Genomic DNA, 13,720 nt, shown 5'->3' with positions numbered 1-13,720 from the left:
TGCACATACTTTCAAGCACCAACCACCACATGGCTACTATGCACCAGAACTTAACTGACGCAGTTACAGTATTTTAATGTTCCACAAAAAAATGCCTTTAAGAGACAACACCCTTTGTTACATTTGTAACCTTTGATTCAGAAATGAGAAATCTTTGGTTGGAATAAATCCCCAATGAGCTAAAATTTGAAATGTGTAATTAATAACTAACAAAATGGTTACATAGTATTAGCCAATAGTGATATTTGCCAAACTTATTATTTTAGGCATGTTAGGCTACAATGTTAATATGGTACAACAAAAGTCCTACTCCTATATTATTCAGATAAGGGTCTGCTTGGCTAGAGACAATATCTACCAGAAATTCTTGATTTTTTTGCTTAATTTCACTGATGTCAGTGCTTCAAATATTTTTTTAAAGCTATTTGAACATGAATTCAGAGACAAAGGCATACCAAGAGGGTAATATGTTCAGGTTCTCTGACTTTTTTTGGTTCCATGTTATGGGACATATATAAACTCTCAAAAGCTACAGACAGCTATTACACAATACAAGCCTCTCCTGAATAAATTGGTGTACCAGGAAGAGATTCTTGGGGCCCCTAACAACTTACTTATATATTCTGTCTCATTCCAAGGGTGCTCGATTATTGTACTTGTATTTACAGATCTGTCAAGAAAGACTGAGCGATAAGGGGTTTGATTGCTTGATAAAGATTTTAAGAAAAGGTACAGCTCGGGAAGTTTAAGAATCATGGGGACAACCACCAACCACAGAGCCATTCCCTCAACAATGCAACATAGTTCCTTTCCTATGCATTTTCTAGCACTTCATCTAATCATTTGTTCTGGGTAAGTTCTTGAAACAGGATAACCTTCTTTTACTTAAGTAATCCTTTCACTAAGAAAATATCAAAATGCTGAAAAAGGAAAAAAAACTGGTAGCTATCATTGCTGTAAGTTTATTAAAGAAGAATTATGGAGAAGTAGAAACCTCTCCATAGTTAAGGTTGAAACCAGGACCTCATTACAATGCTATTTCAAACACCCTTGCGGGTAACGCTCTATTAATTTAAGGGATAAGTCTTGGCAATTATCATTTGTCCAAGTCTTATGAAAGTTGAGTAGGTACTTTTAATTTCAAGACCTTCAAGTTAGCTTCATGTTAAAGTTTTCGAAGACTGCCTCTCTATTTGTCAAAAAAAAGACAAATACATAAAATCATTCTCAGGATTGTCTCTTCTGGGAGTTTGCAAGGGCAAGGACAGCGTTTAAAAAGTAACAATTTAAAAAACAATTACACAGTTTCTTGGTGAAGTCAACAAGGAAAGGAATGTAATTAACAAAGAACCTTCACTACAGCAGGAGCTGTTCTGTAGCTCTATAGCAGTGAACTCAGCCCTTTAATCTCCCTAAGGGAGCAAGGCCCCTCTGGAGCTCCACTTTAGGAGTATCTCAGTAGCTCTACTGATGATCCCTTGCTGATTCAGGGAGCAGAGCTTTAACTCCCTGAGCCAGCTATGCTCCCATCAACTCATAAAAGCCCTTTATGACATGCCCTCCCATCCCTGCTCCCATGTGATAACTGTGCCCCTAAACTCTCAAAAGCTGCCTCCAGGTATTGCTTCCCAACAATGCACCATCCTCAATCCCCTACACCTCACACTCAATGTGGCAGAGGAGGGTTAACTCCCCATCCCCACTGAATTAAGTTACCTTGTAGAGCATACCTACATAGGTAACAAAGATTAACTCTTCCTACACACCTAAAGAAACAGTAGTGGTACCTGGGCTATATGCCAGGAAAATACTGCACTTGGTAACAGGCACAGCATCATTCTTTATGCATGCTAGGGGTATCGAAAGGTAGAACCCCTAAGGTCACCTTTCAGAATTACCTCCAGGTCCATGCTTTGAGGTGGATGAAAGTGCCAAGGATAGAACATACATCAACCTGCCTGAAAAATAAATTTACCATATGTTTATGTTCAGAGCTTCAAAAAATTCCCCAAGTCTACAAGCCCAAGGGCAGCCTTTGTAGCCAAATCTGAAGACATCTCTTCAGCCAAAGCCATGCCCACTGGCATTAATGGGAAGCTGTTGCATACTGTTCTACACTGTATTTAATTGTAAAATTGTCAATCCACCTTATTAGTTTTAAAAGTGTAACTTACTACTAGAGCTGGCTAAACAGCAAAAGAAAAAACTCATTGAAAAGATATTCCACTAACACTCATTAAATTTGTTGACTATGTTCCCAGAAACAGTATTTTGACTAGTTTTATAATTGGTGAAAATACCACAAAAACCATTTGACATTAGAGTATGTGACACGCAAATATTTTCACTGAATCCTACTCAGATGCCCTACTTACTACATTCTCTTGCTTTTGTCTGGTCTTCCCTCCTCTTGACTTCAAATCACTTTCTTTCCATGATCTATTATGGGTGCCTTTTCACAAGCTGTCTTTGCTGTGAGAGCAGAAACAGTCTGTTTCCTCTTTTCCTTCTTTTCTCTGACCTCAAATCTTTCTCATTTTCCATGTTATGTTCTCTCTTCACAGCTGTCTCACCAAAGAAATTACACACACACACACACACACACACACCCCACCACTCTTTAATTTCTCTCCATCTCTGCTCCCCACTTTACACAAACACCCAACCACTTACATGGGGCTTGGAAGTTATTCAACATCTAGCAGAACTAAGCCTAATTGCCATCTTCCATATCAATTTCTGGCCAGATCCAACTGTCACAGACCAAAGACTAGTTAATAAATTATTTTCCTCCCACCCACCCCACTCCAAGCCACTGGGAAAGGGAAGGATGCTCTCCCTGAACCCTACAAAGTAAGGACCCCTGAGCATCAGTTATCTATTAAACAGACATTAATAGATCCCTCCTTCCCCCCAAATATTCTGACTGTTAGAAAAGAGGGAAGCCATCCTCTCTTCCTCCCCTCTTGTCCTTTTGGCTGCTGCACGGATACTAGTGGTAAGGCATCTCAAGCTATTCTATCCCTCCCACAGACCCCCTGTGAGTTCTCCTCCCCACTGAAGAGCTCCAGCACACAGCGCTGTGCAGCAGAGATCAAACATCAGTGGAATAAAACTGACCTGATTCTTGTCAGTTTCACTACTGCACACAGGGCTCTGTACAGCAGCAGCAAAACTGACAAGACTCTGGTCAGTTCTCCCTGGGAAGACAACACTGCATTGGTTTATGCTGGTCATAGTTGGAAGTTATATTTGCACCAATAAGGTGCTAGAAACCTAATTTTAAGTCTGCAAAACTGCTTGCACTTGCCAGGAAAAAAGATTCCTACTTGCCCCAGACAGGTGGGCTTTCTAGTCTTTTTTGACAGATGTTGGGTGAGATCTGAAATATCCACATCTGCACAAACGATGCTCTGTCACATGCCCTTACATAAGTAGCATAGGCTCTGAACATGAAGTATATTCTGTCTTCAGAAATAAGATTGAGGAAACTTTCCTAGTTTGCAATGCATTTCCAATGGCAGATTTCATTAAAAATGTTCGATATTCTGGACATACTAAATATATCTGGCATTACATAAAGACAGACGGGGCATACAAGTCTGCTAGCTCATAAATAGGATTGATGTTCAGAATGAAAAGATTCAGTTAGAAGTTTCTATTAGGGCTGTCAAGAGATTAAAAAATTAATCGTGATTAATCACACTGTTAAACAATGGAACACCATTTATTTAAATACTTTTGGATGTTTTCTACATTTTCAGATATTGATTTCAATTACAACACAGAATACAAAGTGTACAGTGCTCATTTTGTATTTATTTTTATTACAAATATTTGCACTAAAAACAAAAGAAATAGTATTTCAACTCACTTAATACAAATACTGTAGTGCAATCTCTCATGATCATGAAAGTTGAACTTACAAACGTAGAATTATGTACAAAAAAAACCTGCATTCAAAAATAAAAATGTAAAACTTTAGAGCCTACAAGTCCAATCAGTCCTACTTCTTGTTCAGCCAATTGCTCAGACAAACAAGTTTGTTTACATTTGCAGAAGATAATGCTGCCCACTTCTTGTTTACAGTGTCACCTGAAAGTGAGAACAGGCATTTGCATGGCACTGTTGTAGTCAGAGTTGCAAAATATTTACATGCCAGATGCGCTAAAGGTTCACATGTCCCTTGATGCTTCACCCACCATTCCAGAGGACATACATACATGATGACTGGTTCTACTCGATAACGATCCAAAGTAGCGTGGACCGATGCATGTTCATTTTCATCATCTGAGTCAGATGCCACCAGCAGAAGGTTGATTTTCTTTTTTGGTGGTTTGGGTTCTGCAGTTTCTGCACTGGAGTGTTGTTCTTTTAAGACTTCTGAACGCATCCTCCACACCTCATCCCTCAGCTTTTGGAAGGCACTTCAGATTCCTAAATCTTGGGTTGAGTGCTGTAGCTATCTTTAGAAATCTCACATTGGTATCTTTTGCATTTTGTCAAATTTGCAGTGAAAGTGTTCTTAAAATGAACAACATGTATTGGGTCATCATCCGACACTGCTATAACATGAAATATATAGCAGAATGCGGGTAAAACAGAGGAGGAAACATACAATTCTCCCCAAGGAGTTCAGTCACAAAATTTAATTAATGCTTTTTTTTTTTTTTTTTTTTTAAACGAGCATCATCAGCATGGAAGCATGTCCTCTGGAACGATGGCCGAAGCACGAAGAGGCATATGAATCTTTAGCGCATCTGGCACGTAAATATCTTGCGTCGCCAGCTACAACAGTGCCATGCGAACGCCTGTTCTCACTTTCATGCGACATTGTAATTAAGCAGTAGGCAGCATTATCTCCCATAAATGTAAACAAACTTGTTTCTCTTCACAATTGGATGAACAAGAAATAGGACTGAGTGGACTTGTAAGCTCTAAAGTTTTACACTGTTTTGTTTTTGAGTGCAGTTATGTAACAAAAAACTACATTTGTAAGTTTCACTTTCATGATAAAGAGATTGCACTACAGTACTTGTATGAGGTGAATTGAAAAATACTATTTCTTTAGTTTATCATTTTACAGTGCAAATATTTGTAATCAAAATATAAAGTGAGCACTGTACACTTTGCATTCTGTGTTGTAATTGAAATCGATATATTTGAAAATGTAGAAAAACATCAAAAAATATTTAATAAGTTTCAATTGGTATTCTATTGTTTAACATTGCCATTAACTTTTTTGAATTAAATTGCATGAGTTAACTGCAATTAATCAACAGCCCTTGTTTCTATCACTTATTTTCCAAAAAACATGGAAGACCAATTGGAGAATAAACCAAACAGCACCAGTTGCATTGCACTACAAAAGTGTCCTACAATACTGACTAATACCTTAATTTGCTTTTCTTTCTTTTTGCGTACATCTTCCCATTCATTTACAATTCTTCCCCAAAGAATCCAGGAGTCTTCTTCGAGATGGCTGAGGTTGCTAGAAGCTGATGAACTAGACACAAGGGAGGAGCCACTGTTTCTTCTTGAGCCATTTACTGAACGCAAGGATTTGCTGTCTGTCTCCAACAGTCTGCAACATACAAAGCTAGTTACAGTACTAACCATATTAGATTAAACAATTTGATTATCAATAATGATGCAAAGGAGACAACTCTTCCACCCTCTCTTCATAGAATGTATCCAACAAATCCATTCATTCATACTGTTTTACTTACTATGTTTTTGTAATAAAAATTGTAAGTGAAGTGACATAACTACTCCAAGCCTGTGAGCAGTTGTAGTTAAGCCAACAGGAAAGCTCTCTCCGATTGGCTTACAGTGCCTACATTAGGGAGCTTACACCGGCGCACCTGCACTAATGCAGCCGCACTGCTGTAAACTCTCTAGTGTAGCTGGGCCCTTATTCCTCTGTGCCCCTCCAGACAGAGAGACTAACTATTGAGCTTGGATTCATCCATGTAATAAAAAAAAAATCCATTTACTTCTGTCTAGGTATTGAGTAGGAAGCAAGATATCAGACTACACTTTGAAGTCTAGCAGACTGTGTACTATGTTCCATTTTCTCTTAGCACTGGGCTCTATTTGTAGGAAAGGGGGGCTGCTATGAAAGCAAAGACATGAGTCAAGTAAATTCTGATGTCCCTGTGCTAAAAAGTAGCATCCAACCACCATATTGGTGAGGCTGAGTCGTTAATTTTTTTCAGGAAATTATAAACTTCTGCACAGTATTGACCATGTATGTGCATAAATCTCAGTGCACCTACACATTCAGGTTCTCAGCTAGAACAAACATTTAATTCAGATATTTACATTGTCTTTCCCCTTCTCTGCTCCTGCCCATTAGCATTTATAAAAAAATCCTAAATACTGGGTAAACAAAGCATGTATCAGAATGTGATTTAATCCATAAAAAGCAACATCTTACAAGTGTGATCTTTGCAGTTTTATTATTTTCAGCTTTTGAACAAAAGGTTTAAATAGTAGTGTGTGCCTTTAACCCCAATGGTCCCAGAAGTTTAAATCTGAATTTAGCCCCAATTAATGGAAACAAAAAGTCTCATTTTCACAAGAAAAACTCAAAGCCGAGATGAACAGAATCACTAGCCAATTGTATTGTGTACACACAAAAATGCATATTTAAACCTCTACAAGCCTAAACTACCACATACCACTACAGAACTGCTTTTCTCAACATGCACCATGCTAAACACGATCAGACTCCAAATACCATCAGAGAGAAGACCTATATGTACTTTTAAAGCACAGAACAAACATTTTAAGATTGCAAAACCTAAGGTTTTGACAATCCAGGTTTTATTTTTCCTCAGTTTCTAAGAAATTCTACTACATTTCTATTATAATTTGAACCTTACCTTACTGAATCCATTGCCCTCAGATTTGTAACATGTAGTTTCTTTATATTGTAAGTAGTCACTAAGCACAGAACACAAACTGCTTAGATTCATGTAAAACCCTATCAATGATTGACTATCCACAAACAGATCCTTTGGACTGCACCATTCCAATATATTTCTTAGGAGGCCTTCAATAAAAAGTAGATAGTTTTGCTAACTTAAGAGGTTAAAACCATATAATTTGGTTGCAGGAAGTTTAAGTTTCCTTGTGTCACTTCTCCTTTGGGTTCTTACACTATAGCCTGAACTGTTTAATTCACCTATATCCCCATCTTCATGTGTAGGCCAGTTTCTCTCCCACACAGACAAGGAAATCTGAATTTAAAGATATCACCAGCGGCAATTTATCTGGTGAGCAGAAACAAGTATGGCTTCCTGGGTTCAGAGTTCAATTCTTTACTTCCAAAGAGCAGTTATAGTTTAAAAAAAAGTAGCAGATTCAAAGAGTTGTGACACAATACACAACAGCTTCCAAGATAGGTGCATCAACTCTCTCCTTGAAAAAGTGTAATCCTGATGTGAAAAAGCAGGCTTGGGGTGACCTGTTTAAAGGAAGATAAGCAACAGGACTCCTTATCGCCTATTGAGTGTGTCATAACCAATAATGGAGTTCTAGTGAAATGTATATAAGCTTCTCTACAGCTAAAATAAAAATGGCCTGTTTTCAAGAGACAAGGAGAAATACTCCAATCCAACCTGTAAAAACAAGATATGAGGCGGATAAGATTATTCCATTTATGGAAAGTTTTGAAAGCTGTCTGAAAACTGTTTGCTAAATTAATTTATTCAGACTTTAAATGCCCATGTCTTTACCCCAAGTGCTGTTTTATGGAATTAAATAAAAAGCATGTTCTTAAAATGTCAACTTTACTGTAACAGAGGGTCTGGACCTCTGACCATAATTCACAGTTCATGAGATAAACTGCTTAGAGAAAGGTTTACCAAAAGGCCTGACTAAAACCAGATAATTGGACAACTAGAGGTCTGAGGTGCTACTGATCACCATTTAAAAATCTTTGTATCCAGGCTCATTGGGGGCTTTTCTGGACAAGCCCCCAATGAGCAGAGAAGGATAAAACTAGACTGTTCAGGAGTCACAAGTCTGCATCCTTTCATATAGGTTTAAAAGCCAGCATTAGTATATCACAAACCAAGGAACAGGTTAGGTGAAAGCATCAGGACTTGAGACTCCCTCTTTAAACTGTAGCCCAGAATCTCATGGGCTCCAGCATCAGTTGTTAGTACAATTCTAGAAACAATGTTTAATGATTTCTATAAAGCTAGAAAAGGTAACAAATAATGTTGTAGAGGTTCTGAAAAAGCAGATGCTTTTTTAAAATCTCAGATTAAGAATATTTAAAATGCACATTCTTTTCCTTGCAGCTAGCAGTTTTAAATTGAGTCAAATATTGGTCCAGGAAAAACACTTTTAATGGGCTCTCTGCTATAATTTTAATAAGTCTATTTTAGTTCTCATTTTACAATTTCAAGAGCAAAATATGAAAGCCACATTTCCTCCACTCACCTGTTCTGTTCCTCTAGCTTAGCCAATAATTCTAAATCATCTGGACTCAACCGTGTTGGTGAGGATGGTGATAGTGCTGGAGTAGAAAGAGTGGTAGAGGAGGATGTAGTGTGTAATGAGGCAGATGGACTTGCCACCTGACTGGCCATTTGACTGACAGTATGCGATACAGTGTTCTTCACCCATGAGAGAGTAGAACTCAGCTTTCCTGCAACCTTGTCTGTCGCCACCTGCAAATTACAAGAGGAAAAGGGATAGCAGAGGTTGTTTTTGTAGATTTTGATCAGCAGGCCCACTCAAACCAGTGGAAAAGGTATTTAGTGGGATAGTTATATTCTACAAATAAACTGAAGTGTTTGTCATGTATTTTGCACCTTCTAAAGAGTGTGACTTAAGGTTATCCTGTTTCCCAGAATTCCCAAAGTTGTTGGAAGCAGCCCAAGAGAAAGGTATGGGATTATGTTAAGATGCTATGTGAGAACAAATATATACAGTATGCGGCAGATTCACCAAAAGGATATCAAGGAAACTACCCAAAGATACCCACAGGGTTAGTCTTTTCTGTGTAGTGCCTCTGGATCCAGAACCACCTTGTACCTCTGACACATAAGTAGTGAGATCCTCTCAAAATCTCTTGATAAAAATAGTAGTGCCGAAATCAAGTAAAGCAGGTAAAATGCCTCTGACAATAACTTTACCTGAGGACTGACATGCACAGGAAGGAATTTATGAGCAAGTACCACAGATGTTAATTTTTCTCTTGCTCTCAGTACCCTCTCCAATCTCAGAGGGACTGGCTGGAAGTTTGGCTAAAAGTCAACAAGAACCACAGCTAAAAATCAAAGATAAAATGATCCTGAGATCTCTAACAGTGGGGAACGAAATAGTCATTTTGAAATAAACCTAGATTCTAGAATACAACACAACACAAGTCTACTCCCATAAGTGGGTTAGAGAAGGACTACTTGGGAAAACCCTGAGCTAGACTTCTCAGAAAAAAAGCAAAGGAGACTGATCCAAAACAATCAGAGGCCTAGTCCAAGAACTTCCTTGAAGCTCTACCACTGAAGGAATGCAAGAGGCTTATACTATTTTCTGCAGTGGACCACTTCCTCAGCCAGAGAATATCTAGATTACCGGCAAGCCTAACCCTTATCCAAGTTGTCCACCAGAAGAAAACTTGGGCCACATCTGAAAAATGCAGAACAAAGATGGCTGACAAGTCAAGATCTGTCAAGGAGAATAGTAGACTGAAGAAGAAATTTCCCTTGAAGTCACACTGCCGAAAACTACCTATTTTGACATATGTAGAATTCCTCACATTGACAGGTTGGCATGAACAAATCATGTGAAATACAGCTTACCCAATAATACCAGTTTATAGCAAACACATCAAACAATTAGAACCACAAGGAAAATTTCCATCCCACTCATTGAGATCTTTCATTCAAGTGTAATTTAAACAGACAACTTCCATTTCATCTGTTGGATGACAAACAGCCACATGTTTTAAGGCAGGCTTCAGATTTTCAGGTTTAGCAGTAGCTGATAGGCAGCCCTTCCTCAGAGGCTGGGGAGGCTGGACTGGGAAATTGTACAATTTCATAAACCATGTTTCTTTTGCTAAGTACCACATTTCAAATCAATATACATTGAGTTGTGCAGTGGGGAAGTTTTACAATTTGAAAAAAGCCTGATCGAAAGCAAAGATTGCTTCCAAAGTGAATTAAGCTAAACCAAATTAAGGCTACTTTAATTCTGAATGACAGCACCCACACAGGGATTTAATGCAGTTTAAACTAATCCACTTTGAATTCACACCTTTAGTTCATTCTGATAAATTTTCCTGAGTGTCTCCATGTAGACAAGCCCTCTTGTCTACACAGGCATTGTAATTCTGTGAATTCGTGTGCTCAAAGCCACATCCTTTGCAATTTAACTGTTGTACACTGTTTAGCATGTTCGGTGTTTAATAAAATAAAGTTAAGTAACCTTGTGTTTGTTCTACCATCTTTCCGCCTCTTCCCTGTAATGGATCATTGTGTCTTTGCCCACACAGTTGTCGGTGTTTCCTCTTTTCCTTTCTTCCCTACCTTCCTTATATTATTCATCTACACTGTGTTCCCTGACTCCCCCCAAGAGATCTCATTTGCACCACACTTCCGTTTGCTAACTTTTCCTATCAGTCTTTCCTTTGTTCCCTGAACCACTTCAATACTGGACTAGATATCCAGAAGCCATAGGACTAAACCTATTAAGTAAAGAGTGATCCAGAAGATTGGGTCCTCCAACAATTAGGAGCAACATCTGGTGAAAAACAAACCTCTGCTCCAGTTATGGGAAAGGTGAGGGGTAAAAATTCTTACAAGGGAATCCCCATCTTCCCCACCTCCCAATGTAGAGCCTTTTAGCAGCTCTGCTACACAACACCATACCTAAGGTCTTTTGATTCCTAGGCTCACTTTTGCTGCTGGGGAAAAAGCTGAGTGAAATTGACTTGGTTGTTAGTTTCAACGATTACTGGCCATAAGGTCCTAGTAGCAGCTGGGAAAATTGACAAGACTGGTAAATTCTCACTTTGTTGCAGCTTGGTAAAGCTGAGCAGCAGAGCACTAGCAGTTTGTCTTCAGGCTCTGGAAGGCAACACTGCATTGGCTACACTCTTATAATTGAGCCATAAGGGATATAAATGTATTTAATGAAAACTTCTACTATGCAGATGCTGATGGAACTTGACTGGGAAAGATTTTACTTGCCCTTTTCTTAGGTGTAAAGGCTGGTTAGCGCAGAGGACTTGGTAAGGGAAGCCCAACGTAACACCTATGCTTGAAGCATGGAGATATCCTTTACCAGAGAAGCATCCACCTCCATCAAAAGATGATTAGAAGAAAGTCCTTCAGTCTCATCTTTGGATACTGAGGCAAGCAGGGAGACAGATCAGTACTGCAGTCACATTGACTAGTAAGTTCACCAGGAGTTTTTGTATGCAAGACTCTTCCTTCCCGCTGATACTGTGGCCTCCAAATCCAGGTCATTTCAGGAGACAATGAGGGTAATAAAGATTCAATGGGGATGTTACTGTCTCATTGCAGTGACTGAGCTGCAAAAGCAAGCAAGCTAGCAAGGCTCCAGTGTGCCAAATGCTTGTCTCAGCTGTCACTGTTGCCTATAAATTTACGTTACAACCATTCCAAGTTGGTAGAGCTCCATGTCAGAACTTTAAATTTAATGCTATTTTTCTACATTTATCTCCCACCTGTAAGACCCAAGATTTCTAAAATTATTTATCAGAAGTTTGACCCTATAATTCTTTAACTTGCTTTTTGATAACAGAGGGAAGGATCAATTTGTAGTTAAGAACAGGAAAAAGTCTGGAGTAGGTTCTATACTTGAAGTGTGACTGTGGGCAAGTTATTTAATCTTGGCGTTTCAATTTCCCCATTTTTACCGACATGCATTACATATGTACTTTGGAATGTCAAATTGGAGGCTTTATACAACTGCAAAGTATATTTGCAATAAATATAAACAAGTTAAGCATCTGAATTTTCACATAGCAGATCACACATACAGCCAGTCTTACAGTGTTTCTCAAATGTGGCCACCAGGGGCTTTTCTTGCAGCCACAGTCTCCCCGCCCCCCTCTGGAAAGACAAATGCTGGAGGTGCAGGCAGCTAGTGAATTCTCCACTTTCCTGGGGGCGGGGCAGGCAGGCTTCAGCCACAGGACTTCGGGCCCCATCCACGCGGTAGCAGGCTCTTGTCCCAGGCTCACCACCCACGCCATCATCCCTGGGCCCTGCGACCTCCCTGCCCACCTCTCCATCCAGGGCTTAATTTGTCCAAGGGCTTGCTGGGGCTGAGTAAGTCGGCTGTGAAAAGTGATATTAACAAACATACAAATAGCACTTTTCACAGCAGCAGACTTACTATCTAGCAAGTTTAAAAAAAATAAAAAAACCCACCACCAAAAAAGAAAACAACAAAACAATAACAAAAGACAAGAACATGCAAAACACTTAGTGTTTCTATTCTGTTTAGATCCAGTAAAGAATAGAGATCACTGTACATTTTTATTAATAAGTCTGAAAAAACCCTACATAAATAAATTACAATGATTTGGACATGTATATATGCATATTTATTTGTTTTTCCTAAAATTAAGTGTTCTAGGAAAAATTGTCAGCGCAGCCACCAGCAAGAGTTGGTGGCCACACTCTGAGGCCACCAAAAAAAATTGTTGAGAACCCTAGAACACCAGTATAATTATCTTCGTATTTAGAGTAATTTTAAACATTTATGCCAAGTTTAGTATCTATAAACTTACCTCAAACCAATTTATTTAAATCAGAAAAGTCCATTATAGCCATGAAAAGAAATTTAGTTTCAAAAAGCAATGTATTAACACTATGGAGTCCACCCACAAAAGCAAAGCTGGCCACATTTCGGTGTGGCTCTAGGCGCTCAAAAAAGTTTCCCTACAGAAAAAAAGTGATTCAAGCTTTAATATTGCAGTCCTAGTTAGGACAATGTTAGATCATTACAAATTTCTAAGATTAACAGAGCCAAAACATCTTATGCTGTTCTTGTTATTTTAAGCCGTGTTACCTAATGAGAAAATTGTGCTAACAAGTTATTTCAATAAACATCCTTAAATATCATTGAAGAGCTCCACTTTTCCTTAATCAGGAAAAGCTAACTGAATTAGTTAGGACCACCACCATAATTCTTTAATCAACCCAATGCTCCCTGTTAAAAACTTGAGTGCATTCAAGTTTATTGGGATTTCAGTTACCTTAGTTCTAAAAGCCAATGAGTTTAGTTTAAAAATATGTTTGAATCGTCTATATTGTTCCAGGCAATGGTTACCATTAGGGGTCCACACAGGACTTGTCAGTCAGTCGTATGGTGATGATGAATCATTAACAGCTGCAAATACAATATTCCATATAAGTGATTCCTCTAATGATCACAGCAGTGCGAAGCTATCATGAATGAAAGGGTAGATGACCCATGAGATGTGGTCCACATAACGAAAAAGTTTGGGAAACCCCAGTTTGAGGAATTGGTAATTCCATGTGGAGCCATTCCCTACTGAAGTTCCTCAAATCCAGCCCCACTCAAGTCAGTTGTTACTATCAGACTACAGTTAAGTAGCCTACATGGAATAAACCAGCATTTTCAGTCCAGTCTGAACCATCCACATTAAAAAAGCTGCAGTCATAACTCACACAAATTAGCACCTTAGCCTCAAGAAAGGTCAGAA

The 13,720-nt window shown here is 38.7% G+C and overlaps 1 protein-coding gene across 4 annotated transcripts in view; it reads right to left on the bottom strand.

The window, feature by feature from the left end:
* Positions 1-13,720, bottom strand: part of LOC113404956 (ecotropic viral integration site 5 protein homolog) — a 134,085-nt gene that overhangs the window by 102,894 nt on the left and 17,471 nt on the right. For 3 of the 4 annotated variants that reach the window (XM_026655881.2, XM_026655880.2, XM_026655882.2), the window contains exons 2-3: positions 8,455-8,684; positions 5,395-5,584 (exon numbers count right to left, since the gene is read on the bottom strand). In XM_026655881.2, coding sequence (XP_026511666.1) covers positions 5,395-5,584; positions 8,455-8,603 — 339 coding nt within the window. In that variant the 5' untranslated portion in view covers positions 8,604-8,684. Of the gene's footprint in view, positions 1-5,394; positions 5,585-6,887; positions 6,944-8,454; positions 8,685-13,720 lie in introns of those variants that run through there. The other variant, XM_026655879.2, reaches the window with a different exon arrangement.

Source organism: Terrapene carolina, unplaced genomic scaffold (assembly GCF_002925995.2).
Source record: "Terrapene carolina triunguis isolate 2854851 unplaced genomic scaffold, T_m_triunguis-2.0 Scaffold211, whole genome shotgun sequence".
Classification (NCBI taxonomy): domain Eukaryota; kingdom Metazoa; phylum Chordata; order Testudines; family Emydidae; genus Terrapene; species Terrapene triunguis.
The sequence above is the reverse complement of the archived record's forward strand: the minus strand, read 5'-3'. Positions and strand labels throughout refer to the sequence as shown.